This window comes from Atractosteus spatula, chromosome 5 (genome assembly GCF_055471065.1).
Source record: "Atractosteus spatula isolate fAtrSpa1 chromosome 5, fAtrSpa1.hap1, whole genome shotgun sequence".
Taxonomy (NCBI): domain Eukaryota; kingdom Metazoa; phylum Chordata; class Actinopteri; order Semionotiformes; family Lepisosteidae; genus Atractosteus; species Atractosteus spatula.
The window spans coordinates 42,603,131-42,629,259 of record NC_142710.1 but is presented as its reverse complement, the minus strand read 5'-3'; the positions used below and the strand labels follow the sequence as shown (position 1 = coordinate 42,629,259).

At 42.6% G+C, this 26,129-nt stretch overlaps 1 protein-coding gene across 4 annotated transcripts in view; it reads right to left on the bottom strand.

Moving 5' to 3' along the window:
• The window catches only part of LOC148835119 (uncharacterized), a 29,771-nt gene extending 6,093 nt beyond the window's left edge, over positions 1-23,678 (bottom strand). The window contains exons 1-19 of one of the 4 annotated variants that reach the window (XM_088917934.1): positions 23,489-23,678; positions 16,713-16,756; positions 14,817-14,995; positions 14,034-14,145; positions 13,292-13,692; positions 10,738-10,863; positions 10,333-10,387; positions 8,672-9,774; positions 7,465-7,544; positions 7,109-7,222; positions 6,453-6,620; positions 5,030-5,132; positions 4,059-4,146; positions 3,649-3,790; positions 3,113-3,206; positions 1,988-2,164; positions 1,012-1,106; positions 411-498; positions 39-176 (exon numbers count right to left, since the gene is read on the bottom strand). In XM_088917934.1, coding sequence (XP_088774060.1) covers positions 39-176; positions 411-498; positions 1,012-1,106; positions 1,988-2,164; positions 3,113-3,206; positions 3,649-3,790; positions 4,059-4,146; positions 5,030-5,132; positions 6,453-6,620; positions 7,109-7,222; positions 7,465-7,544; positions 8,672-9,774; positions 10,333-10,387; positions 10,738-10,863; positions 13,292-13,692; positions 14,034-14,145 — 3,084 coding nt within the window. In that variant the 5' untranslated portion in view covers positions 14,817-14,995; positions 16,713-16,756; positions 23,489-23,678. Of the gene's footprint in view, positions 1-38; positions 177-410; positions 499-1,011; positions 1,107-1,987; positions 2,165-3,112; positions 3,207-3,648; positions 3,791-4,058; positions 4,147-5,029; positions 5,133-6,452; positions 6,621-7,108; positions 7,223-7,464; positions 7,545-8,671; positions 9,775-10,332; positions 10,388-10,737; positions 10,864-13,291; positions 13,693-14,033; positions 14,286-14,816; positions 14,996-16,712; positions 16,757-23,488 lie in introns of those variants that run through there. The other 3 variants (XM_088917933.1, XM_088917935.1, XM_088917932.1) reach the window with 3 other exon arrangements.
• Between the last annotated feature and the right edge of the window lie 2,451 nt (positions 23,679-26,129).

Genomic DNA, 26,129 nt, shown 5'->3' with positions numbered 1-26,129 from the left:
TGCCCACAGACAAACACTTATCCGGATATCCTCCTCACCTGCTGGTCAATGCCTGCCGAGCTCTCGGCCTCAACCTGGTCCCCCTCTCCCACAGCCTCCCTCCTCTTCTCGGCTGCAATGCTTCTGGACAAAGATGAGGGCTTCATTCGGGACAAGAAAGGGCGCAGCTCTGACAGCTGAAAAAGTATAAGAGGTGTCAGCACCAAGCACATCGCTCATCACTGTGCCAGGCGTGCAGGCAGCTGCAAGTTCACAGCTCAGGGCACGCCACAGCACTCCTCTCACTTCCTGAGTGGCACAACAATTAGCAGCATCCTTTCTATCTGTCCAGATTAAAGAATGTAATCCTGTGATCTGCCGAGTGCCTAAATGAACTGCTTATGTGAAGGTACAGAGAATATTCCACACACCTGTAGCTCGGCATTTTTGGGCTCGTATGTGCATCTGTTGTTCAAAATTTTAGAGATGACAGATAGGCTTAAATGCTTCCTGAGTAGCCTGTAAAATAAGAGAATATACATATTAGCTTATTATATTTTAAAAACTCTTATTATTACTAATTATTTTAATTGTTCACACCTGCAACTGTAAATACTCTCAGACAACCTACAGACTGATATAACCAGCCCTGCCACCTGATCCAACTACTCTGAGCTTCTTTTTGTACTGCTGTATGTCCCTAGATTAATGATTGCACTCACCTTCTACTTTTTCTATTTTGCTGGTGACACACATTGCATTGTAATTGTGCTTCTTAACCACTATACTGCACTGTGTTGTTGTTCAACCAAGGAACAACTGCACAAGATTTAAGTTATTTTTTGCACAGTGTTCTGATCTGTACTAAATTGCATTCTTCTTTAAAGTTACCGGCAAGTTGCTAATGCTTCACTTTATATATGGTATTAAGTGAAGGCTTGGCTCCATATGTGAATAGACAATAACATGGTGGTATAATTAAATAATACACCCTAAGCACAGGCATTTCTTCCACCCACTTCTGTTACTTACTTGCCACGCCTACTATCAGGCAGAATATGGACCAGCCTGCGCAGGTTGTGGTGGTGGTGTGCTAGGTCAGACACAGTAAGACAAACCTGAGGTAACTGGAAAAAAAAAGCAATGGGTCAAGAAAACTGAAGTTCATACATGTTAAATCTCGTTTTCAACTTGCTGTGTGTCTGTTATCATGACACATTCATTGAAGGTTTCATTAAAGCAGTTACCTACGTTAAGAAGACACGTTTGCCTTGCATCGTAAGATCCAAAAGATGGACATAAGCAACATGGACAGAGGCAAGATGCTGATGAAGTGCTAGAAATAGAGGGTCAAATTAAACTATATGACACAGGCTTATTACTGGCCAAAGAAAGAGTGAAGGGGCACCATGATGCCAAGAGACAGCAGGATCGAGCATTCCTGCAGTCAAGACATTTGCCAGAGTGGGTGAGAGGTCAGTTTGGAGAGAAAGGAAGATGTGGGTCTCAATCCCTTACCCACTTTGAGAAAGAAAACCTTCACTCTGCAAATATCATTATGCAGTAGCTCCAACAAGCTATAAAATGTTCAGGGTTGCAGGTAGCTTGCTGGGTAGGCATGGCTCCAAGTGAGGCTTGAGGGGTGAAAGGTAGTTAAGCTGCCTCTACAACAGCTGCAGTGAATGAAGATGAAGATTTCCTGTATTCCTGCATCTTAAGAGTATGTTCCCTACACAGATTCCCACAGCTCAAACATCTGATCCAAGATTGAGCTGCAGGTTCTTTAATATTGTTTGAGAACGCAGACAAGTAAAAACAAAATTAACTCCATGACTTTTCTACACAATTAAACTTATAAAAGATAAAGCACCTGCTATTGGTTAACATCCAAAATCCTGCAGCACTTAAAACTCATGCAAAGTGAATCTCTGGAACTGCTTGACTTGCAGGCCTGAGGCAAGAGCATCAGAGTGAGCTCCCCTGTCTCAGGGCGGAGCAGGAGACTTGCCTGAGTGTCCCAGTCCCTCATGTTCTTGAGCAGGTAGTGCAGTAGACAGCTCACGTTCTTCACGGGGAGCAGGCAGAGGTGTTTCTCCAGGCTCACCCTACACACTACAGACAGTAGCAGCAGCAGCTCCCGGTCACTGTAGGCCTTAGGGCAAAGTGAGGTGCACACCACCAGGTACTGAAACACAAAGAGACACCGTCAAACCCTGTCTGGAAAGCTCCCTAGAATGCTACTACCTATACTAAGCTGTATGCTATTGTACATGTGCTGTGGATTGAGTGCGAATTTCATTATCACAGAATTACAGTGATGCCAAAGCATCAGTCCAATTCACCAGACTACCCTCTTTGCCTAACATAGGTGTGTACTACCTAGAGTGATGGGTAATCCAAAACAAAGAGCTTCAAAGTGTATTTTTACTCAAAAACTTTCACCAAGGTTTCTCTGATTTTAGAAATGTTCTGCACAGAGATCTCTCTTGTAGAAGAACACAATCAAAACAATAAGAACATAAAGAGAAACATGAATAAAAGCAGTCTGAGATTAAAACAAGTTGTTAGCATGATGGTGTAGAGGCTAGCCCTTGGGTCACACCTCTTGGGTCATGGGTTTAATTAAGTCTAACTCTTGGGTTTAATTAAGGACTGGCCAACTAATGGTATGTTCTCCCATTGCTAATGTAGGTCATCACCAGGTACTCTGGTTTTGGTATCGCACAACAACATACATCTCATCTCACCTCAACGTGGCTCTACAAGAACAACTCTGCAAAGCACAATGAGGGCAGTGCCAGCTTTTCCACAAACCACAGACTTATCTGGTCAAGTCTGCACACTGTGAGCCCCAATGCTATACTGCAGTCAGCATCAAAAGAAGGAGGGATTCAGCTGTGAGAGAATACACTACATGCTCACAGCGCACAAGCAGTCCAAGGAAGCACCCTTGCACCCACAGAAAGCTGAGAATACCTCGACCAACTTAAACCCACCCAACTCCAGAGGTTTTTAGCAAACAGCTCTGCTACCACCTGGCCAATCCCAGTCTCAGATTGAACTTGTGATGTCTGATCTGTGGGGCTCAACCTGCACTCCAGAGAAGCTCTTCACTGGCATTGTAGAAGCTCACCTTGATGACATTAACAAAGTTGTGCTCTGGAAAGAAGTTCAGACAGTGTTCCTTGCCATTTGCCAAATCTTTTGTCCTGGTGTTCACCTCAGGTCTGGTGCACAGGAGACATAAAAACCTTCAATCAGACTGACTGCATGGGATATTTTAATGAAGAGATGCAACACACATTAGGGCTTTTGATATCTATTTCATTACCAGTAGGCAGAATTAAAGCAAAATCTGCTACACTATTGTTACACAATAGGATAAGCAACTTAAAATCCTGTTAAATGTATTTTACATTTTTGTGAAATTTCCCACACTTGAAAACTGCTGTTAACCTTCCTTTACAAACCTACACTCGTGTGACCAAATCAAAGAGATCATTGTTCTGGTCAGCTGTTCACTGGAATGGATCAACAGCAAAAACTTAAGGGTTAAACAATTAGTTAATCAATTTTGCCTAAACTAAAATCAAATTGCAGGAAATTCAGATACTTGTTTTCAGTAGCTCTGTAGAAGCCCTGTCACTTGGTACTCGGCCCGGTACTCACATAAGGTCCCCCTCAGAGAAGTTGGGCTGCAGGGTCTCCAGGGGGAAGAGACTGGCGAAGGAGGCTCCCATGTTGAGGAAGACCATCAGCACATCCTGAATGGAGGGTGTCCAGACTTGGAACCTTCGGCTTTTCCTTTCCACTAACATCCAAAATTAAACAAATTCCACAATCAACGTTTGTGGAAAAAAATCATCTCCTCTCCATTATCTTTTATCTGCATCTTACCAAGCATGAAAATTTAAAATAAAGCCATTTCGGCATATTCACTTTTAACAGTGTCACTGAGAGGTGGGTCGGTGCTGAAGAAAGAATTTCATCAAATAGTCTTATCCGATAATCATGAACAAACTAATCACAACAGACAAGTCCAAAGCAATGTCCTCTTTGTTTTGTAGTTACAGACATACCTATCTGACAAGCAGCATGAACAGCTATGTCCTTCATCCCGCAAAGGATCTGTGTAGAAATCCTCCTGTCTGGATGGACAGACATCATCTGTGTGTAAACATTTAACACAGGACAAATATAAGTCAAAACATGACATATGTAAGAAATGTGGAAATGCCCCACAAGTACAGGAGAGCCCCTGAGAGTTTTCCAAGACATGGACACTGAAGACGAAATAAATGCCTTTTAGTGTCATTCCAAGGAGATAATTTGATATGCAAACAATTTATTTAAGGAGTAGTTTCAAGACTTTAAACAAGTAAATTTAATTAAAAACTGGTCTTCTCAAATCACACACCAGCAGCATCTCAAGACAAACCAGTCTTCTCCTTCAGACCTCTCAATTCATCCCCAGGTCACAAGACAAACCAAATCTTTTCTATATTACTCTTTCAGCTTTTTCACACGGCCACATCCTGTTATGTTATTTAGGTTCAATTGATTGTTTATTCTTCCAGTGCTTCGTCTTCTATTCAACAAGTCTTGACCATTATCGGTGAACACATAATGATAACTAGAACTTTTAAAATCGGAAGAACTTGCAAAAAGTCATACTGTAATTTGTCAGGTTTAATAATTGTATTAAGCCCAATAATATTTGTAAATTAAAACAGTGATTCAGTGATCATAGTAATAACGTTTCAAGGTGAATAAAAAGAGTTCATACAAAATTACGACAAAACAATTTGTTGTATGAGGATATTCTGGTATAATGGTGATATAGAAAAAAATTTAGTGACACCTTCTTTTGCACATTTTAGGTACAAAGTCCTCAGTAGAGACCAGACCCAGGCTTGCTTCACTCCAGAGACCAGGCTACAAGGTGGCAATGCTGCTGTCAAGTCAAATGTCTTCCCTTGGTTTGTAATTTTACTTATGATCTGTCCTACACGCCATCCCTTTGATTGTAATACCGGTCAGCTAGACTTACCTTGAACAGCCATCTGGACATGGTGGGGTGGCAGGGCACAGTGCGGTAGGCCGTTGACAACAGGCCCAGGCTGATGAGGAAGGTTTGCTCATCAGGCCCGACTCTGAAGAACAACAACAACAACAGGAGCAATGTGGTGAGGGAAGAGCTAGTGCTATAGCGAGCCTACTCCCAGTTTAGATTTCTGACTGACAACCGAACCTATCTAACTCTGAGTGAATATGGAACAGACTACCCAGCCATGTTGTTGAAGCTGATAGCCTGGTTTCTTTCAAGAAATGGCTAGATGAGAATCTTGGTTCAATCAGCTACTACCACATGGTTTAGATGGGCCTCCTCTTGTTTCTGACTGTATCCATCAGAGAACTACACTAAAGGTACAAGGTTTTTATTTGTGTGGCACACTTTCTGTACTGGTGCTGCAAGGCTCTGGAAGGATCTCCCAGTTCATATCAGATATTGCCAGTCAATCAGCATTTTTAAATCTGTCTAAAAACATTGCATTTACAGATCTTTTAATTCTGTTTCTTTTGTAGTATAAAATCGCATATTCATGTTGTGTTTTGTTTTATTGCAAAGTGCCATGGAGATTGTGTGTCATGAAAAGTACTATAAGATAATTAAGATTATTAAAGAGAACTGGAGACATGGACTGCACATCTCTTTCAGGTGCTAACTGAAGGAATTTCTGTCCCTAAACTTCAAACTGGTTCAGTGCACTGGAACAAGGATTACATGAAGCAAAGCAAAGGCAAGAAGCCATTGTCTACAATAGATGTGAGTAACTCGCAAGACTAGTGAAGAAACACCTGATTACAATTGGGGATGAAGAATGAAGAGATAAGAGAGATGCCCAGGAAGTGGGATAATAATATCATTTTCATGTTTTTGTATGTTTTTTGCAAACTATGCAGTTTAGTGGCTTGACGTAGGTTTTGTGCTCCAATGTATATAAAGATGCTGCCTGGCCTTGGTCAGTAAGATAAGGGCATGTATTTGGTAAGCTGGCTGTACGCCCAGAACATAAAAAGAACTAACTGTTGTCTAGTCTGCAACTTAGATATAATTAATTGGCAGGTGATGCTTTTTCATCATTTGTTTAGAATGTGTCATAGTAACTCTTTGTGTTTTAAGGTATAAAGGACCATCTTCAGCTACTTATTTTTTAAGTCTGGTGGTTGCAAGCCAGACTTCCATATGCATATGAATAAAGAGACTTCTGCTTCACAGACACCTGAACTTTGTCATTTGTTTGACACTACAGGGATGGAAACAGATATATTGATCTAAGCACACCCAGCATCAACATGTTTTCTTATTTTAAAACAAGTGCCTACCGTTCTTTAATTTGACATAGCCCGAATTTACATAAAAGTATATTAACATTTTAGAAAAAAGGCAGTATTCATGCTGTTTGTCTTACTGCATAAAGATTTTCTGGGTGTCATTCTGCAGAATCACTCCACATTTCCTCAGGTCCAGGCTGTGCTGGTTGAAGAGCTTCCCGAAATTTGACAGCGTGAAGATCTCCTCTCCTGGATGCAGATCGGGAATGGCGTTGGGAATAATGGAAAACTTCTGGACAAATTCCCTACAGTCAAGAATAAAAGACACTTTCACATTCCGTTTGAGAGAGGGGCACAATCATGAAATAAGACGGACCCCAAATGGCTAATATTGTTTCTCTGGCCATGCTGAAAAGCTGAAAGGTAGCTTGCAGTCATGCACATGAGAGACACACAATTCCTCCCATCAGGCCTCACACTCCTTCTGGCACTCTGAACTGATAAAGTACCCATCACAGCTAGTCCAAAGACAAACAGCTCTGAAAGGAGTGCTTGTACACTAGTCCTCCTTTCTGTGGCTGCAGTGGCAGACTGAGCTCATTGACAACTGTCAACTCCACACTCGGTGGGCTATCAAATAAACAAATTATCAAATTATCTATCAAATAAATTCACTGGCAATGAATTTCAGGTATGAAAGCTTTAAGGTGGTTATTATATCGGATACATAATTGGTCTGAACACCTTTACAGAACAGTGCTAAAAACTGGTGTAAGCAAAATGTGTCGGTTACCTGTGCTCTTGCAATATACTCTCCTCTTCGTCAGCACCACTCTCTACCTCCTCTGCCAGCTTCAGGATGTCCTCCTTGCAGGACAGTATTAACTTCATCTCAATGTCCTTCACCCTGGGAAAAATCAGACACGATCAGCCCGTTGAGGGAAGGAAGGTCAAAAATGCAACTGTGCATGACGCAAGAAAACAGAGAGCAGCAAAAGCCTGGAGAATCCTGGGTAATAGTCCTTCTTCTATAGCTTGACACGTGGTCTTGTGCTAATACCTTGTTAACTGCACTCATATCAGGGTTCCTAGCTCAAGTCACCAGAATGACCAAACACCAGCAAGCGTTGAAACAGAAAGCCAGCTCACCTCTGGTCTTGCTCTTTTTCCTTCAGCATGCGCTCCAGGCTGTTTTTGTAACTTAACAGTCGGGTGTTGGCCAGCAGGTCCTGAAGTTAAAAGAATAAATGTGAGTAAGGTAGGGAAGACGAGAGAGAGAACAAACACTGCTCTCCTCATTTCCTTGACCTTTCAATGCAACACACAAGAACGAACCTAAAACAGTTCTCTCATCCCATCACCAGTATGTTAACTTTGGCCCTCTCCCTTTCATATCCTTGGGACTGAACCCACTAGGACATAGTTAACACCAGGGATAAAACCTGATTAATCGGGTGCAGGCTGCTTCAAACTTTGTCTGATACCAGGAACAACAAAAGCCTAACTTCTCACCCATCACCCAGAGGAATTATGAATTAATTATGAAATAGTGAAAGCTGGAAACTAGTATGCAAAACTATTCGATTTTTCAGAAAAAGTTCAAATTTTCAGAAAATGTTTGTTTCAAAATAATGTATGTAATTTTCTAAAACATTAGCCTTTGAAAATACAACAACATCCAAAAGTGATGTCAAAGGACTGATTCATCCACAACAGTGTAAAGGAGTTTTAATTTCCCAGCACACATCTAAGCAACCAAACACAACCAAAGGTTAATGGGAGGGCAGCCTGACTGGTGGAAATACATGCTCCAGTGGATGGACCCCCATCCCCTCTCACGTCTGCATTAGCAGTCTGCTAAAAACAGAGGACTATAATGCAGTTCAGTGACACTGAAAATACATAAATATTATGGTACAGTCATGGTTGAGCACATTTTCCAAATTACAGCGCCATGACAGTTACTTTATACTAGCGTAAACCTGCATATTGAACACAACGTCTAATTTACACTGCTGTAGGAAGTCCTCACTGAAAGGGCTGGTTAGTCATACAATAAAGTGATGGAGCAATCAGCAGTGCTGCCTCATAGCTCAGTGTTTTGGCTGCCGAGCCTTTTGCAGGCGTGTGAGAGAGAAAGGTGGCAAGAATATAGAGCTCAGGAGAAGAAAGGACAGAGTAGGTGATAACGGGCAAACAGGTGACTGTGCAGACACTGAGGAAAATGTTTACCAAGAATGCCTAGACACACATTATAATTATAACGCAAGTTATAATCCCTTCCCCCCCCCCAACTTTTCTGCCTTTGCAAGAACAGGCCCATCATCACCATTTCTGTGAAGAGATCTGTGCTTACCGGTGCAGAGGACACAGGCGTGCTCGGCTCGGAGTAGGAGCTCTTCTCTGGTGTGGCCGGGGGCCGGGTGCTCCTGGCCAGGAGCTCCTCCAGAGACAACAGGCCCTCATCCTCACTCTCGCTATCACTGCTGGGCAGGCAGGTGCTCACACTCATGTCCATGCTTTCCCACCACTCTTCCGAAGAAGCCCTATCCGCGGAGCCTCTCCCTTGGCCGCCCTGGTGCTCCGTGCTGGCAGAAAGGGGGCGTGGCGTTGTGGAAGGATCCTCAGTCTCTAAAGTAGTACCATTGCTTTTTCCTGGAGAAGAACTGGAATTGCCACCAGGAGAGTCCGGCCCAGGATCTGGTGAATGGCAGTGCTGGGTCAGAGGTGGAGAGCTCTGTCCTGACTTTAGGGCAGAGGGAGAAAGCAACAAACCCTTGTGCAAAGTCTCGCCGAAAGACCCTTTTACTCTGTCATTATTACCATGGCAGTGCTCGGGGCTGGAGAGAGACAGCCGGGAGCTGGTCCCCTGTGTGACAGCGCGGTCTCCAGTGCCTACATTTGAATGCCGCCTGGGGCCCTCCTCTCTGGAAGAAGGGCTCGATCCCCCTTTGCTCACTTTAGCCATCCGACGCAACAAAACAGTTTTCAACTCCTTATGGTCGATAGGTTTTGCTTTTCGTTTCAGGGCATCAGAAAGGGATCTATGGTTCTCCTTCATCTCCCTGTTAATCCCGTGACTCTCTCTCGCACTGGGCAGGGAGCGGGCAGAAGAGTGCTCATTCCCCCAGCTGGCACACTTCGCCACAGGGGCTGGCCTGCCAGGAGCTCTGTGGGAAGGCGTCACTGTCTTGGCAAAATCCGACCTCAAGTTATTGGATTTGGTCACATCGCTGGCTCCTCTGCTAGATTCCGAGAGACAAGGCCTCTTTCCCTCCCTGCTGTCGGCATCCGAGACCAGGTCTCTCTTCCTCTTCCCATGAAATGTCTCCACTGAGGGCAGGGAGTGACGGTCAGGGGAGGGAGAACAGAACAGACGTTTCTTGATGTTCTTTGTAGGCAGCTTATTTACACACGGCAAAGTCTCTGCAGTCTTCGCAGACAGAGCTGAACTGCCATCTGAAGGTGAGTAAAAAAAGTTTAAAAAAGTAATGTGACAACTAGTTCTTAAGTCATTACTAAAAACAAATTCTACAACTGATCTGTATCTGAAAAAAAACATTTATTTAAGCCTCAATTACAGATACCAATTAACAGCACTTATATGTTTAATGAATGCTTATACATACTGGAGAGCGCAAATAAAGATGTTCTAGTAAATTAAATCACCGGGTGCCAAACCTTGTGCAATTGTATATTCCTTTGTAACCTCATTTGTGAAATCAGCCTGCATCTTATCCTTTAACAAGCTTTCTTTGCATTTGAAAGTCCAATGGCAATCAGAATAAATTACATCATACACAGAAGTGACGTACAATAAAATGTGACATCTTGGATATGAAATTTGAGGATCTTGGACAAGCTACCAAATCGCCACAAAACGCTATAGTGAAAGCCAGGGAATCAATGCAGAATACAACTGTTGTAAGAGAACCAAGCCTAGAGATATTTATAAAGACAATCTGACAGCAATATGTATTATTCTAGCACCAACAGCATAGAGGCTCTTATCCTCACCTGGAGATTTGCTAGAAACAGAAGATAATCTCTTGTGTTCAAACGATCCATTTTCCTGGAGGGGGAAAATCAAGATTTCTTTCATAATGTGTACCATACAACACACAAGACAAGATCTAAAAGCAAAAAGTCCACCTACAAAGTACATCACAAATCAATCCTTAAGTCTATAAAACACTTCTTCCCTAAGCATCAGCATGAATCACAAGCATCACACAACAAGAAGGGAAACACATGATTGCCAACAATGTTAGGAGAAAAACACTACAGAACAATCTCTTCACTTGGAACCTGAACCTGCAGGTTTTAGTCCCTGGAAAAGTCTTCATCCACATTTGGCTAAAGGAAATGCATGAATTTGCTCCTTAGATTGCTTAAAGAAGAGAAGAACTCATGCTGACTGACCCAGCGGTGAGGCGACCCAGGGCTGGCCGTTGACTGGTGATACCTCTTCAGCCTCCACCTCTCCTTCCTTTCTCTGCAGTACCCGTCCAAGACGGTGCTACTGGGGCTCCTTTGCTCGGGTCCCACCTGGCACAACAGTTTTGAAGGATTGATCAGCAGTCAAGGACACGAGAGGAGAGTGCCAGTGGGCCTCTATCTCAGACAGCCAATATTATCTGCCCGCAGCAACGAGGGAAACTTTCTTCCACAAATAAAAAGGTTATTTTAGTCCAAGAGGGAAACTAAACTTCTAACCAGAATCCCTGGTTTTTAAGAAGGCTTCTGACTCCAACCCAACAGAAAGTTGTCATCAATTACTAGGTCTGTTATTGAAGACTAGCAGGCAGGCTGATGTTCTGGGTATTAACTAACAGAACGGCACATACAGATGCAGCCATCTAAAATGAGCAAGGTGTCACCATGGTGAACTGGACAGCTGCGCGTTATGGCTTATTCAAGACTACACTACTCTCTAAAACTGCACAGTATAAAATATATATTAAACCATTAGTGCTTTGCTGCACTAATCATACTGTATGCATACTTTATTAGTAAAAAACTATTTCATGAAATCCAGTGATTACATTGTTGAGATCTGATGTTACAACATTGCTTACATTACAAAATGAGTTGTCACAATACTGTGCAACAATAATAGAATTATCATTTTTTAATTACAGTGTCCAGAAGTATTAGTAATTGTATTTAAACAAATATTTAGGAAATGGCTAATTTAGTATTTTTAAATATACAATTATACATAGTAGCTTTAAAAATATTGTATTTAAAAGCAAGCAAACACGAAAAAAAGAGGCAAGAGGAAAAGGTCTGAGTAGTGATTTGAATGACTTTGTCAGGTACTATAAAAGTCTGCACCAAATTAAGATCACAATATTTAATTGTTAATATTGCAATTTGCTGTTGGTACAGTATTCACCACTCAAAATATTTTAATTAAAATTAATTTTAATGATCATTTACAAAACTAGTGTAAACACTGTAATAGCATATAGATTAAGACAGTTTGCAAGAATGACACATACTGAAGTTGATGTACACTATTGAACAGTGGATATTCACGTTTGTGACACACTGGGGAAACTTAATTTCCTTGTCCATGTACTTGGTTCACATGCAAATAAAAACTACATGCTATGACACTTTGTGTTTCGTTTTAAAAAGACTCTTTAAAAATAAAAAAGGAATTGTATCATCTTTAATCATTCAGAATTTCTGAACCACAGCTAGAAAAAGAGAGAAAAAATAAAAATGAATCTCTGAGAGAAAACACTTGTGTGCCCCAGCAGTAAGGAGAAGCAAAAAGAAATAGAACCCATTTTTCATACATAAAAAGTGGTTAACCATCTATAATTTAGTTTTATTAATTTTATAGTATAAAAGGGCAGAGCGGTAGCTCTGCGCCTGTGACTGGAAGGTTGCCGGTTCAAATCCCGCAGCCGGCAGAGGAATCCTACTCTGTTGGGCCCCTGAGCAAGGCCCTTAACCCTAACTGCTCCAGGGGCGCCGTACAATGGCAGATCCTGCGCTCTGACCCCAAGCTTCTCTCCCTGTCTGTGTGTCTGTGTCTCCATGGAGAAAAGCTGGGGTATGCGAAAAGACGAATTCCTAATGCAAGAAATTGTATAGGGCTAATAAAGAAACATTAACATTAAAACATTAAAAAGAGTTTTCTATAGCTTTTAAACTCATGCATTTGTGATGGGGACATATCAGATATTAAACTGAGAAGCACATTTTTATTAAAATTCATCACATATCTACAAAGCATTGCTTGGAATGAACTGGGTATAAAAAGCCAGCAGAATAGCAAGGGCTATCAGGAAAAGAAGGGTAGTTTCTAATTGATGGACAGTACAGCAGGGAGCATATCTGGGAACAACGGACGGGAAATTTCACATCTGAAAAAACAGAAATTCATCGAGAAAGGTGTTTCGCACACAGGGAAAATGCCTTGGACTGTAAAAAGACAAAAACTTAGAAATCTGAATGTTAAAAAGGTTATTTTAAATTAATTTTAACAATGTAGCTTCAATACATTGGGAACAAGGCACTATTTTTAAAATGCATTTTTAAATCAAATTTACAGTACATGACACAGTCATTCAGATTGCCACTCAAAATGTTCATTTTAATCTGTCCTTTTTTTATTTTTACATGTTTATTTGCTTTTAAATACTTGTTTTGAAACCACTATGTATAATATATATTTTTATGGCAATATTACCAATTTCTGTTTTGATTTTGTTTTATAGTCACTCTGTGAAATCCATTCTTTACTGAGAATTTCTGTGAAACCAGCCACATTACAAAAAATGAGTTTTGACACACAATGTAGATGTCTGCATCTGTATCTCAGAACACATATTTCAGATTTCGGACAATGCTGCACATAGTCAGAATCACATCTGCACCTAACATGCATATGAAGATACACTGCTGACTTCTAACATGCAGCATCTTTGCATTGTTGGAGACCAGGGGCTCAACACATTACCTGGATGATCATCTGCTCTCCATTCATGCCACCACAATGGCCATTCCTGTGGACAGACGGCTCTGCCTTTGGGGAGAAGGGGGTGATCTTGTCATTCTCTCCAACTTTGAACGACGAATGTGAAGTAGGAAGACGGACCTTTTTCACAACCACGCTGGGTAAGTGGACTGTGGCATGTCTTCCTGTGGACCCACAGCTTGGCGGTGTATCATCCTGAAGTGTAGTTCTACTGAACTGCTCTGTGACCGGGCTTCTGGTGGGCACACTCTGCCTTGGGAGAGTGTCACTTGGTCTGGGTTTCATAGGGGGATCAGAGGGCGGAATGCCTGGTCTGGTGTAGATATTCGTTTTGCCATCACTGCTCGGGCGCCGGGGGGTACCAAGCGGGATGAGATCTTTCACTGTAGGGCCACAAAACACAGCCGAACAGTCAGAAACTAAGCACACTTTATTATTACCCACAAACAATTACACAACAGTGAGAAAACAAAAAGGTTGGTAAGAGGGATCCATTAAGGATGATCTGCTAAACCAAAACAAAAAGCCAAGAAGAAAAAAAAGGGGAAAAAAAACAAAATATCACAAAGTTGTTTCAGCATAGAAACAATATGCAAGCTTCTATAGAAAGGCAAAAGGAGCCAGGAGAATAATCTGAGATAAGAGCTGCAGCAGAGGGTACTGTGTGGTGTTAGTGTGATTTGAGGCAGCTGTACTGCTATAATGTGTATGTACTGTGTCTCACCCACGGTGGAGAGGTAGTTTCGGAGGCGACTGAGGTCAGTCATCGTTTTTATTTTTTGGGGAGTGCCACTGTCTTGGATGGTGAGGCAACCCTCTCGCTCCTGGTGGGTCATCTGTGTAAAGTGAGAGTGGGGGGTTCTGGTCGGCACGTCATGCAAGAGATCTACCAGTTCCAGTCTGGCATGAATCGCTCTAGGTTGCTCATTAGACTTTAACATGAAAGCATGTTGATTCCTACAGCTCACCGCTAGCTCTAAAACAAAAAAGGGAAGTGCTGTTAGAGAGAGAAATGAATAAACAGGACTGCACCTCTTCTATGTGCCTTAGTAAGCTCTTCAGACCTGTATGCTGAAGTTTACTTTTTGCCTTCTAATACCAGGGTGAAGACATTTTACCAACACTGTAACCATCAAGATCTTTCTGAGCAACAATTATAGCAATTTTGAGTCTAATTGAGTCTAACAAGAGAACTCAAGGTATAAATGTATGAAAATATAGCTTACAGAGGGTTAGGTTGCTCAGAACATATTCAATAACACAGGAATGTCCAATCTAAAAACACAAATATAGCAGAACTGCAGAGCTGCAAAGACCTGGAAATAAAGATGGTCTGTAACTGAATTGTTTAAAACTACAAAATAGTAAATGGGATGTCCTTTCATAAATCCTTACGACTGAAAATTGATAAACTCATTCATACAGGCCAAAAAACTTCATAATAATTTTGTTATGCATACATTTACCATCTTATTTTAACTGTAGTTTGTGGATGGAAATTCCTTACCTTGTCAAGTACTTATGCTCAACTTTCCATTCATTGTGTAAACTTTACTTACAATGAATATTCAGTTTTTACAGATGCCTCCCGAGCTTGTCTGTTTAAGTGAAACCTGCCGTCATTCAGATATTTTGTTACTGTTCCATTATCCGTGAAAAAACAAAATCTACCCATTGCAATGTCTGCTGCAAACGGAAGATGAAAGAACAAAGAGTTTTATTTAAACTATTGTAAAATGACCTGCTAAAAACAAAAGAGAGCTGTGTTAAGCTATGATAACACATTCACACTTGCATAACAAGTTACTTCCTTAGGTTTATTCTCCTGTCACTGTCACTCCTCCCAGGCCTGAGACTGCGGTGTTTGTATCTCTGAGGTTCTGCAGTGCGGGGCCTCTGCACCACACAATGTCACACCTCCCCTGCGTGTTGCCACATCTGTGGAAGTCAAGTGTTTATAGTCTGCCTCTGACTTCCTTCTTAGTTTTTATACTGGGTTTCAAGGCTACTACATCCATTTTCAAGATGTCATGGGGCTTCAGCTTGAAAGCACCCTCAAGGCTGCTGCCCAGTGGTCTGCACGTGGCTGCCAGTGAGCAGCTGAGGGCTGTGCCAGCTCCCTGCTCCAGCAGGATACTACCCTCAAACCGAGCTTGCAGGCTCCTCTGACCACACTGGACATAAAAATGATAGTCTTTCTTTTTGCCCGATATACTAGTACCCTCTGCTGGAAAGACATTATTATCATTTATTTTTATTTTGGGATTACAAATTATTTTCATCCACCTCTCCCCCTTCAGAATCCCCTCAGTCAGATCGGCTGTTACTGCTGCGACCCCCGAAGCACCAGAGCACAGTGGATGAGCACTGGGCACACGATCTTCTAAAATCCTATGCTCCACAGCAGAGCCGGCAGGAGCCTGATACTCTGCCGGGTTTAATGTTGTGTGGCAAGGCAAAGAAGGCCTGGAAGGCTGAGCTCCAGGTATTTTAACATGCCTTATTATAAGTGTTTATTTATTTTAACTATTAAAATTATTTTAATACTTGTCTTTAACATTAACCATTTAATCGCATCAGATCTCCATAGCCTAGCTAGGCTGGCCCTGACGGGACTGGGATAGAAAACTTCCAAGGAAAACAGGCTGCACCTGTAATGGTGCTGGTGGACCAGTAGGTGTTGCTCTCCCATCTTGACACGAAACCTGACAGGAAACCAGTGCAAGGATTCCAAGAAAGGAGTAATGTGATCACTTGCATTAGACCTGGTCAGGATTCTGAACATACTGTAAAAGGTCTTTTATTTAACTGGTACTGTGTGCCCTTGGCTTGTCTCTGTATTGCATACCCCCATATACTGTTCTATTTCTTCCTTTGTTATTGTTGTTGTTCAGTAAAGTGCTTTGAAAAGCCACTTTTAAAGGTGCTATAACAACAACAACAACAACAACAACAACAAGTAAAGGTTTATTCCATGCTGAAAAGAGAAATAAGAAACAACGTTTCAGCTCTGGAACCTATTTCGGGTATTACCTGAACAAGGCTCACCCCCGAAAAAGGCTCCACAGCCAAAACATTGTGTTTCTTTTCTTCTTTTTTCAGCATGGAATAACTTTTACTTGTTTGCAGTCTACGCATTATGACACAGCTATCTACTCAAACTATAATAATATCAGGATAAGAGTTTCCACATCTCTGTACGATGACAGAAAACACTGTGCTATTAGGGACTCCGTCCTCTAGGAACTTTTCAAAAGAGCAGGAGTGTTAAATGCCTGCCACACATCACCACTGCAGTGCTGGATAGAGTGCTTCCCCTGATATATGTAAAGAACTTTGTATGGAGTTATTATTACTACTATTATTTTAATTCACACTCTAATGAACAAAAACCAATACATACCTGAACTACTTTTGGGTCTGTAGAAATCTGTAATGGCTCGATTCCTGAAACACAAAGAAACACAAATAGATGTCTTACTGCATCCAAGTCTAAACAGCCTAAAATCTAGAGACTTGCAAAACCGAGGCTAACCTAATAACCTGTGAGCAGAAGCTAGGACATGCAGAGACCTGTAAGTGAACCTAGAACTTCCTGAATTAATAAAACGTCACATTTTAATTTTCTGAACCAGACATACTTTATTTTCTTTCATTTTCTCAAAGTGTCTCACACCATTGTCAGGAAATTATTTCTTCTGTACATTTCACAAAAGAGTCAGGACAGTAAGCAGCAGCACCCAGGGATGGGGAAGCTGGGCTCGGGCCAGAAAACAATATTACAATGTTACACCACAGATGGCGTAATTCACGTGTTCTGGCTCTCTGACTAGTTCAACCTGCTCAAACGCATGCAGAGTTTCAAATGGAGTCAGACTAGTCAAGGCATCAACAATACGAATAAGTTTAAGTCAGTAATGTGAAAGATCAGTGCTGATCTGAATGCTTGCTCTTTCTAGTGCTGTAACAAAGTCCCACAGAACAATAGAAACGTTGTGTTAAGGACAAGGTGATCAGGACACCTTCTGGCTCAAATGAAATAAAGGACATTAAATCAGCATGTGCTGCAGAGTGAATATGTGCTCAGTTAGATACCTACACATCATTGACAGCACTGGAGTTCACTCTACAGTATGCAAATCAGCACACAAGCTCATTATTTCAGTTTAGTCTAAAAGGCTTCAGTACAGAAAGTAAACCACACCAAGTGAGGGCTGAAGCTAAGAAATTCCATAGCATTTGTACTGAAATATCACACTAAAGGCACTGCATTTATGTACAGTGCAAAGGTTTTAAAGAGAAAGATGGCCATGTCAAGTGATACTCTGTTGTGTTAAAGACATGGAATCTCTATACTTAAACACTCATGAATGCTAAAAATTGAAGTCATTTCAAAAATGAAAAGTGCAACCCACTAGTTAACTTCAGCACCACCACCCTTCACTGAAAAAATGCAGTCAGTTTTCATGATGTTCACAATCTACTAGAGAAGTCTTCGGTCACCTCAAACAGGTGATTTGCAAATCACGAGGTAAATAATCCTTAAATAAAGGTGTTTCCAGAATGAGTGTTTCACTTATACATCAAAACCAGCCACTTGTCTCTTCAAAGTTGTTAGTGTTTTTAAAGCAGTACATTTGCACAAGCAAAATCCTTACTGCACCTTGTGAAACCCGGAACAGTTCAACCCCAGTAAACAAGTAAACAGAGCCAGTTTACACTGTTCATACATCTACTCTGCAAGAGAAGAAACACTTTGAGAACATGTGGACTGGGGAACAAACAAAGTTAGAGAAAAACGCATACATGTATACAGATACTGCTTAAATGATCTAGAAACACAGTACACAGTTCTTTCTTCCTTTGCTGAAACATGCCATTGCTTCAAAAACGACAAATCTTATGAATGTCATAAAATAAAACTTCATATGGTCAGATAAATTCAAAAAAGCAACTAAAATTCAAAAGACCACCTTAAAGAAAGGACTAAAATTTGGAAAGTCCTTTGATATGCTGAACTCTGCAAAGTGAGTCTATAACCACATGCAACATGCAAGCTATGCAACTTAATTTTAAGAATCAGAGTTTGAGCTGAAAATAACTGTATATAGGTGTTTTTCCCCACATCAGCAGAATCAGAAGAAGCACTCATGGTGCAGGTCAAGCACTGTCTCTACCAACTTCCTTTTCTAGCTCTTGGAAAAAAAAAATATTCAAAATGAATGGAAACCCAGCCATCTCCACAGCGCGGATCACTGGTGCCCCTCATTCCCAGCCACCTACCCAGCACGGAACACTGGTGCCCCTCATTCCTAGCCACCTCCCCAGCACGGAACACTGGTGCCCCTCATTCCTAGCCACCTCCCCAGCACGGAACACTGGTGCCCCTCATTCCTAGCCACCTCCCCAGCACGGAACACTGGTGACCCTCATTTCCAGCCACCTCCCCAGCACGGAACACTGGTGACCCTCATTCCCAGCCATCTCCCCAGCACGGAACACTGGTTCCCCTCATTTCCAGCCACCTCCACGGCGTGGATCACGGTGCCCCTGATTCCCAGCCATCTCCCCAGCACAGAACACTGGTGCCCCTCATTACCAGCCACCTCCACGGCGTGGATCACTGGTGCCCCTCATTCCCAGCCACCTCCGCAGAGCAGAACACTGGTGCCCCTCATTCCCAGCCATCTCCCCAGCACGAAACACTGGTGCCCCTCATTGCTAGTCACCTCCGCAACCAAGGTGAGAAACACTAGTGCACTTTATTCCCAGCCATCTCCATGCCTGTGGTGTGGAACACAGGTTCCCCTCAATCCCAGCCATTTCTGTGACACTGTGTGTTGTTTCTGGCCATCGATAAGGTGTGGAACGCTGCTGCACATTTCTCCCTCCACAACAAGAGCTGGCATTATTGGCAAAAGATGAATCTCACAGAAGGTCAGGTATTGACAGAGGGGGAGCAGGCCTTTGACTCCTCCACTCAGACTGTTTGAAGTGGCAACAACAGACACAGTGGCTGGAACAGCGTAGAAATTGCCCTGGGCCAACTGAGTGCTGCCCGTTGAGAGTTCTGCATAAGCACCACACCAATTTTTTTTTAAGGCAGTTAAACCAGCCGCGCTTTTGCATATTCTCCCTGTGGCTATGTGCTCCAGTTCCTTCCCACACTCCAAACACTGTCTGTGCTAAATGGTTTCACTATATTTGCCTGTGCGGTTGACTCCAGGCCCATCGTGCAACCGGCATTTCCAGGACAGCCTTCTGGAACTCCTCCGCAGGAACAAGCAGCTTTCAGATAGCAGCAAGATGAAATAAACCAGCGTAGAAATGGCTTGTGGTTGCGATTCACATTGTTTTCATTGCCCTCACAATCACCACCTGCGCTGCAGTGCTTTCTTAAAAGCAATTTTTTACACATCGGAACCGAAGAGGTGCTGTTGGCATAGCCTTGAGCAAGGCACTTCACTCAAGTAGCTCCTATGAATGTCCTACTGTCAATGAGCTCTCTCTAGGTTCTCGCTGCAAATGAGCATTCTTAAGATACTTCACCTGGTAAAATCATATAAAGAGATATGACTATTTTTTGCCTTGGTCCAATGGAGAAGTCATGCTTTCCTGCGTGTCCAGTAACCATCATCCCAACACTGTAACACAGTGATATCTAGTGAAAAATTATTTCTTTCTCTATTTCAGCAAAATGCCAGCCTCAACATTTCAGTATCTCCTGCTGATAAGACGAGGGACCCGCAGACACAAAGAATGATTGTTTTAAGAATCCCAAATAATTATTTTGTGTAGAATAATAACTACCTGCTTGAAGAAAACACTGATATAGCTTAGTTGCGTAGACATCTTCAGATTAAAGCAGAAGTTTGCTTAACCAATAGAAATTAATTAAGACTAAAGTTTTCTTTCCTTTTTGAGACTTAAGCTCTTTGTATTCCTTATCAAGTAAGTGTATAAAAGGTCAGCTGTAACTTTTATTGTTGGAACCATCTTCCTAATTGCAAGGAGGGTGCTTCTCTTTGGCTAAATATACAATAAACTCCTATTCTGCTCAGCAAAAAGGTCTCCAGGGGATTTTTATTCTACACTAGTAAGAACTCATCCTCCACCAGGAAATGCATAACTCAAGCAGATGTAGAGAGCCCAGCCAAGGTTATTCAGCATCCCTAAACCTCCCGAAAAACATTTAATATCAGAACCTTCCGCCAAAGTAAAACAGCACATTTCTTATTCCTGAACAAATACTCTAGCTCATTACTTAAGATGAATAAAGCAGAGATTCTTGGGAGTCAGAAATAACTTAGAATTTCCCATTGTTTGTCAATTGTATGTCAAAAGGATTCTGAACCAGCAAACATAGCGTTCTGTCACAACAGTCACTTCTGCACCCATATGGGGAGGAGGAACAGCAGACAAGACTCCCTCCAGCCCCTCTTTCATCCTCAGACTCAGTACACACTCCGAACCCGAAGTAGAGCAGGTTCGTCACTGACCGGAGGGCAGCAACCCTCACCGACTCCACCACCAGCCCGCAGGTGACCGGGAAGATGCAGCGATCGCTGGAGCCCCAGGACTTGGCCAGCCAATCCCATTCCAAACCCCAGCAGCATTCTCCCAAACGTGCGCTTTCACAAGGGGGATAACTGATCACAACAAGGCGACATAAGCCTGGCTCGAACCCTCACCACCTGGATCCCAGTACTTTACTCATTTGTATCTTTTTGTGCTGAGCACCTCAACAGGTTCGCTCTGTGGCTATGAGGCTGACAAAACGAATAACAAAACCAAAAAAGGCTGCTGGGTCAGTCCTCTAACGTGTTACCTGAATATATCTTCACCTCGGTGCCAAGCACAAACCTGTGCACAAACCCCTCCCCATCCCAGCTACGGCCGGCTCTGCTGCTGAGCAATGTTTTGAACTAGCTCCAAAGAGAAAACTCCTTTTCAGAGAATGAAACTCCAACCCCGCCAAAGACTCCTGCTTAAAGGCTGCTATTTCCCAATAGGACCAGTCAAAGTATAATGCCAAGGCCAGCTCCTCACATAACGTCATAACCAGGCTCTCTGCCAAACCCAGTGGGTACAAGTTGTACACTTGCTCAAGAATCACAAAGCTAATTTTCTATCAAAGCATTTCAGCGATTATTCTGCCATGTATCCAAATCAGCCACCCTCAGACCCTGTTTCCTCCCAGTGGCATCAAGTGAAGGCTAAAAGCTTAAGATGGGCAATGAACCATATCAGCCTAACCACAGCCAGCAAAGATCACATCTGCAAAAGGACCAGACCAGCACCCCGATTTATATACACAGCTGATTTTACATCAGTAAAGGTCTACACAGACAGGCGTGGTATTTTCCAGTGTGCTTTTATATGGTGCTGAAGATGATGGAGGGTAGCCTGGCAGTGCAGTGGGTAGCATTGCTGCTTGACAGTGCTGGAGCCCTTGGCTCAGTTCCTGGGCTGCTATCTGTGTGGAGTTTGTATGTTCTCCCTGTGTTTGAGTGGGTTTCCTCCCACAGTCCAAAGACACAGGTCACAGGTAAATTAGCTTCTGGGAAAACTGGCCCTGGTGTGAGTGTGTGTGTGTGCGTGCCCTGCGATGGACATGTGTGTGTACCCGCTGTTTGCTGGGATAGACTCCAGATTACCTGTGACCCCGGATTGGAAAAAGCAGCAAGAAAATGGATGGGTGAAGGGGACAGACTGGGATTAAGCCACTATGTTGTCAAATTCTGTTCTCCTTATCAGCGGAAATATATCAGCCCATAAAATAGCTAGTCACCTGACTCATTTATAATGTGCAACCTACCCTTCAAGACATCTCTGATAAAGTTTAACAACTCTAAGTTGGCAACAGAGACAGAGCTTTACAACAAAAACTTCACTCATTTTAAAACAGCAGCAGAAAACAAGGTGACTTAAGACAAGACCACGACAACTGACAGGTAGCTCATCACACAACTCCCTTCCTCCAGCTTTCCTGGTTTTATATATCAAATAAAACACTGCATATAATTGGGTAAGATCTTTAAAAAATGATTAGACTTTTTAAAAGAAAGCTATATATACAAAATAAAGTTTACTGTGGCAAAGTGCTGTGACAGCACTACTGGTTCACAGATCTGGACTTTGGGTACTTTCTGTGTTAAGTTTCTACACATATACGCACGGATTTTCTCAACTTTTAAAAACATGCTGGCAGGATCACTGCCTCCCTACATACTGTCCATGTCTGTGTGTATCCTGAGAAGGTCTGGTGACCTGGCCAGGGTATTCTCTCCTGCTGGCACCCCGTGACTCAGAGATAGGTTTCGGTTTGGCGAGAGTTTGGAGCGCCGCCTGTACTGAACTGACTGGAAGGACCGGAGCCCCCTGTCCCGCGCGACACGGGGGGGCCTGCCGGGACAATAAGCAGTAAGTGTGAAAAACGACAAGCAGTCAAGATATGCGCAGTGGCACCTCATAGACAAAGCATCAAGTGACTTTTTTAAACTAGTGGGGTTTTTTTATGTTGCAGCGCGCACACACCACACCCCCCCACCGAGACAGTCACAAGCTAGGCTGGTCAGGATGATCAACTGTAAATGGGGTGTGCTCCGCAGCCAAAAACAACCCACTGTCGTCATTCGAAACGCAACGCAAAAGCAGCTTGCCCAGCTCGAATCACACGAGGAAAACAGCCACACACAAAAACAAACCACTGTCGTCACTCGAAACGCAACGCAAAAGCAGATTTCCCAGCTGAAATCACACGAGGATAACGGTGTAGTCGGCTGCCCCCTGGGGTCCTCCGCAGACAACTGGGCGCCACGCTGCTTGACCACCTTCTGTCCATCCGGGCGGCCCACTACTTTACTTCTGACTTCTCCTGGCGTGAGGTCAGCCTCACACCGGCAAACCACCGCCGACCGGCGCTTCAACTTGCACTGGGGTACATGTAGGACTACACCCTAAACACGGAACAGGGGCTTCTTCAGAAACAGCACCGCTGTCCAAGTCAGCAAAGGTCAGCTCACAAGTCATGGACGAGAAAAAAGAAGAAACGCTCGGTCTATTTAACTTGTTATGGCCAGCGTGAATGCTTTCCAACAACTACACAACAGACGCAGCTCAGTTGTGCCGCAAAGCTTCCGTTGCTACTCCACACATTTCAGTGCTGAAATTACTTACCCTCCAGTTTGCCCCAGCGGCTTTCTCTCTTTCATTGTGGGGAAAAAAGGAGTTAGAAAACTCCTGTACCCATTCCGAGTCTCGGTTCTTTCTCTCAAAAATGAATTAACCCCTCTCCCGCCCTCAATTCACCGCTCTCTGGACAGCACCGCAGCCGCCATATTTTTGGTGCTGGTTTCGAGCCGGTGACGTAAGAGATCTGGGCAAATGGAGAGCTGACAGCCGCGCTCGCGTCGCGCGGGACTGGCGCAGCTTCTGCGCAAAACCCGCCCGAGTTCGCCCTGTGCGCGAGAGTCTTCGGAAGTGACGTCACTGGCTCTCGCAGCCTCGAGCGGTCAAAGTCTATGCAGACATGTAAAACTTCAGATGTGAGGACTTTGATGTTTTGTTTTGTAAGATGTACCACCGGAAATGTATTCATAATAAATCTGTTATTAATAATTGGTAGATACATATCATATGCACGAAACAATTGATCCGGTGCTACCTCCCTCTTTTAATGTCTATGAGGAGGAAATTCAATATTATCTAAACTCGATCATACATGAAAAATAAGGCAAAAAGAACAAAGATATCATGTTAGTTAATGAGTTCGGATTTGTAATTGTCTCGGGGAATCCTGTTGTTCCGAGGCTCTATTGCTCAAATTTCTTTATGGGTACTGGAAAATCCTTATTCGTATTGATGGATACTCAATCTCCTGGGGGGGCAGTGCGCTGGACAGCCGCTCATGCCAAACAACTCAGGAGACTTAACTGACAAAGAGGTGTGTAGGCAGCCAGATAGAAACCTCAATCCAGGCGCTACTGCCACCTACTGCAGGGGGTAGAAATTACCTTCAATTCCCGTGAGGTTTTTCTTCGCTATTCAAGGCGAAAAGAGTTCAGTTCCTTCTGGCTTCCTATCAGACTGTCAGCGTGGGACGGGGCCTTCAGCTCCAGTATCTGGTTGCTTCTCTCTGGACTGATGATATATTTTCTATAATGTGGCGACCAAAATTGTACACAATATTCTAAATTACATTTCACTAGTACTTGATACAGTTTTAACACATTTAAATTCTATGCTTTTAACTGTATACCTTAACATGTTTTTCTTTTTTTTCTTTCTCCACATTGTGTGGAAGAAGTAACTGATGTGTTAACATAAACAGTCTTTTTAATAAGTAGTCTCTTCTGTCTCATTGTTTCCCTTTTTTATTTACAGTGTATGTTTTTACTACCTGCATGCGAAACCCTGCACTTGTCTCCATTAAAAATAATCTGACAGGTGTTGGCCCAGTCTTGAATTTTATCAAAGTCTTTTTTAATTGAATTTGCGGCTTGACAGTTGTTTTTACTATATTACATTCACCTGGGTCTAACATAACCACTGAAATAAAATGAAACGCCTTGATTTAAATTCCAACACAGTATAAGGAAGAAATTAATGTGAAGAGTAATTATTTTTTATTAGATATTGGCTAGAGCCGAGATAATTAATAATAATTCCTTACACTTATATAGCGCTTTTCTGAACACCCCACTCAGGAAATGGGGATCCCCTCCACTACTACCAGTGTGCAGCCCCACCTGGATGATGCAACAGCAGCCATAGTGCGCCAGTACACTCACCACTCATCAGCTATCAGTGGGGAGGAGAACAGAGTGACGGAGCCAGTTCAGAGATGGGGATTATTAGGAGACCAGAGGGGAATTTGGGTAGGACACCAGGGTGACAACCCCTACTCTTTTCGAGAAATCTTTAATGACCACAGAGAGTCGGGACCTCAGTTTTACGTCTCATCCGAAGTACGGTGCCTTTTTACAATATAGAGTCCCCATCACTATACTGTGAAATTAGGACCCACATAGACCACAACTTATTGCTGAATGTGTATATAAATATGCACATGATTACAAAAAAGCACCAGCACAATTATAATGGAAAAGTAATTGTACTTGCCAACAACAGTTACTGACCATGAGGGGAAATTGTTGCATGTGTGTTAATATGAAAAGAAAAATAGTGCTACAGTAAATGTTTCCTGAAATTTGAGGAGGTAGCGCCCTTGTGATTGTAGTAAAGATAAGGAAAGATTCTAGATAAAAATAAATGAATTAATTATTGTAAAGAAGCAGTGAATCTTTCAAGAGGTCTTAATGTTTCGGTCATTAAGTTAAGCCATTGGTTAATGGAGATGTTTGGCCTGTGCTTCTAGATGGCATTATTAGTTTTAAGGTGTGACCAACATAAAAACTGAGAATCGCTGAAGTTAATAGAAGAAATACCTTCAACTAAACATACAACAGGGAGACAGGAATGTTACAGCCCAAGATGACAGATGTCTCAAACATTCTCCTGAAACTGGATAATTGTTGGCCAATACCAGAAGACAAGAAAGCAGCTATCCAATACATTGTGAGCAGATAGCTACTCTTATTTTCATCAGGCTGGAGGATAATAGGCTTTTAGCTGTTTAATGAACTCAGTGCAAACGTTTATATTGAATGGATGACCCTTTTCCCTCAATGGAAGCAAACAGGAATAGAGTGCAGGAAACCCACATTTCCTGCAGGGTATTTACAATAATCAGCAGTTGTGTCTTACCACTGTCATGTTCAAGGAGCCTTATACACAACAGATACAGGGCTCAGAGAAA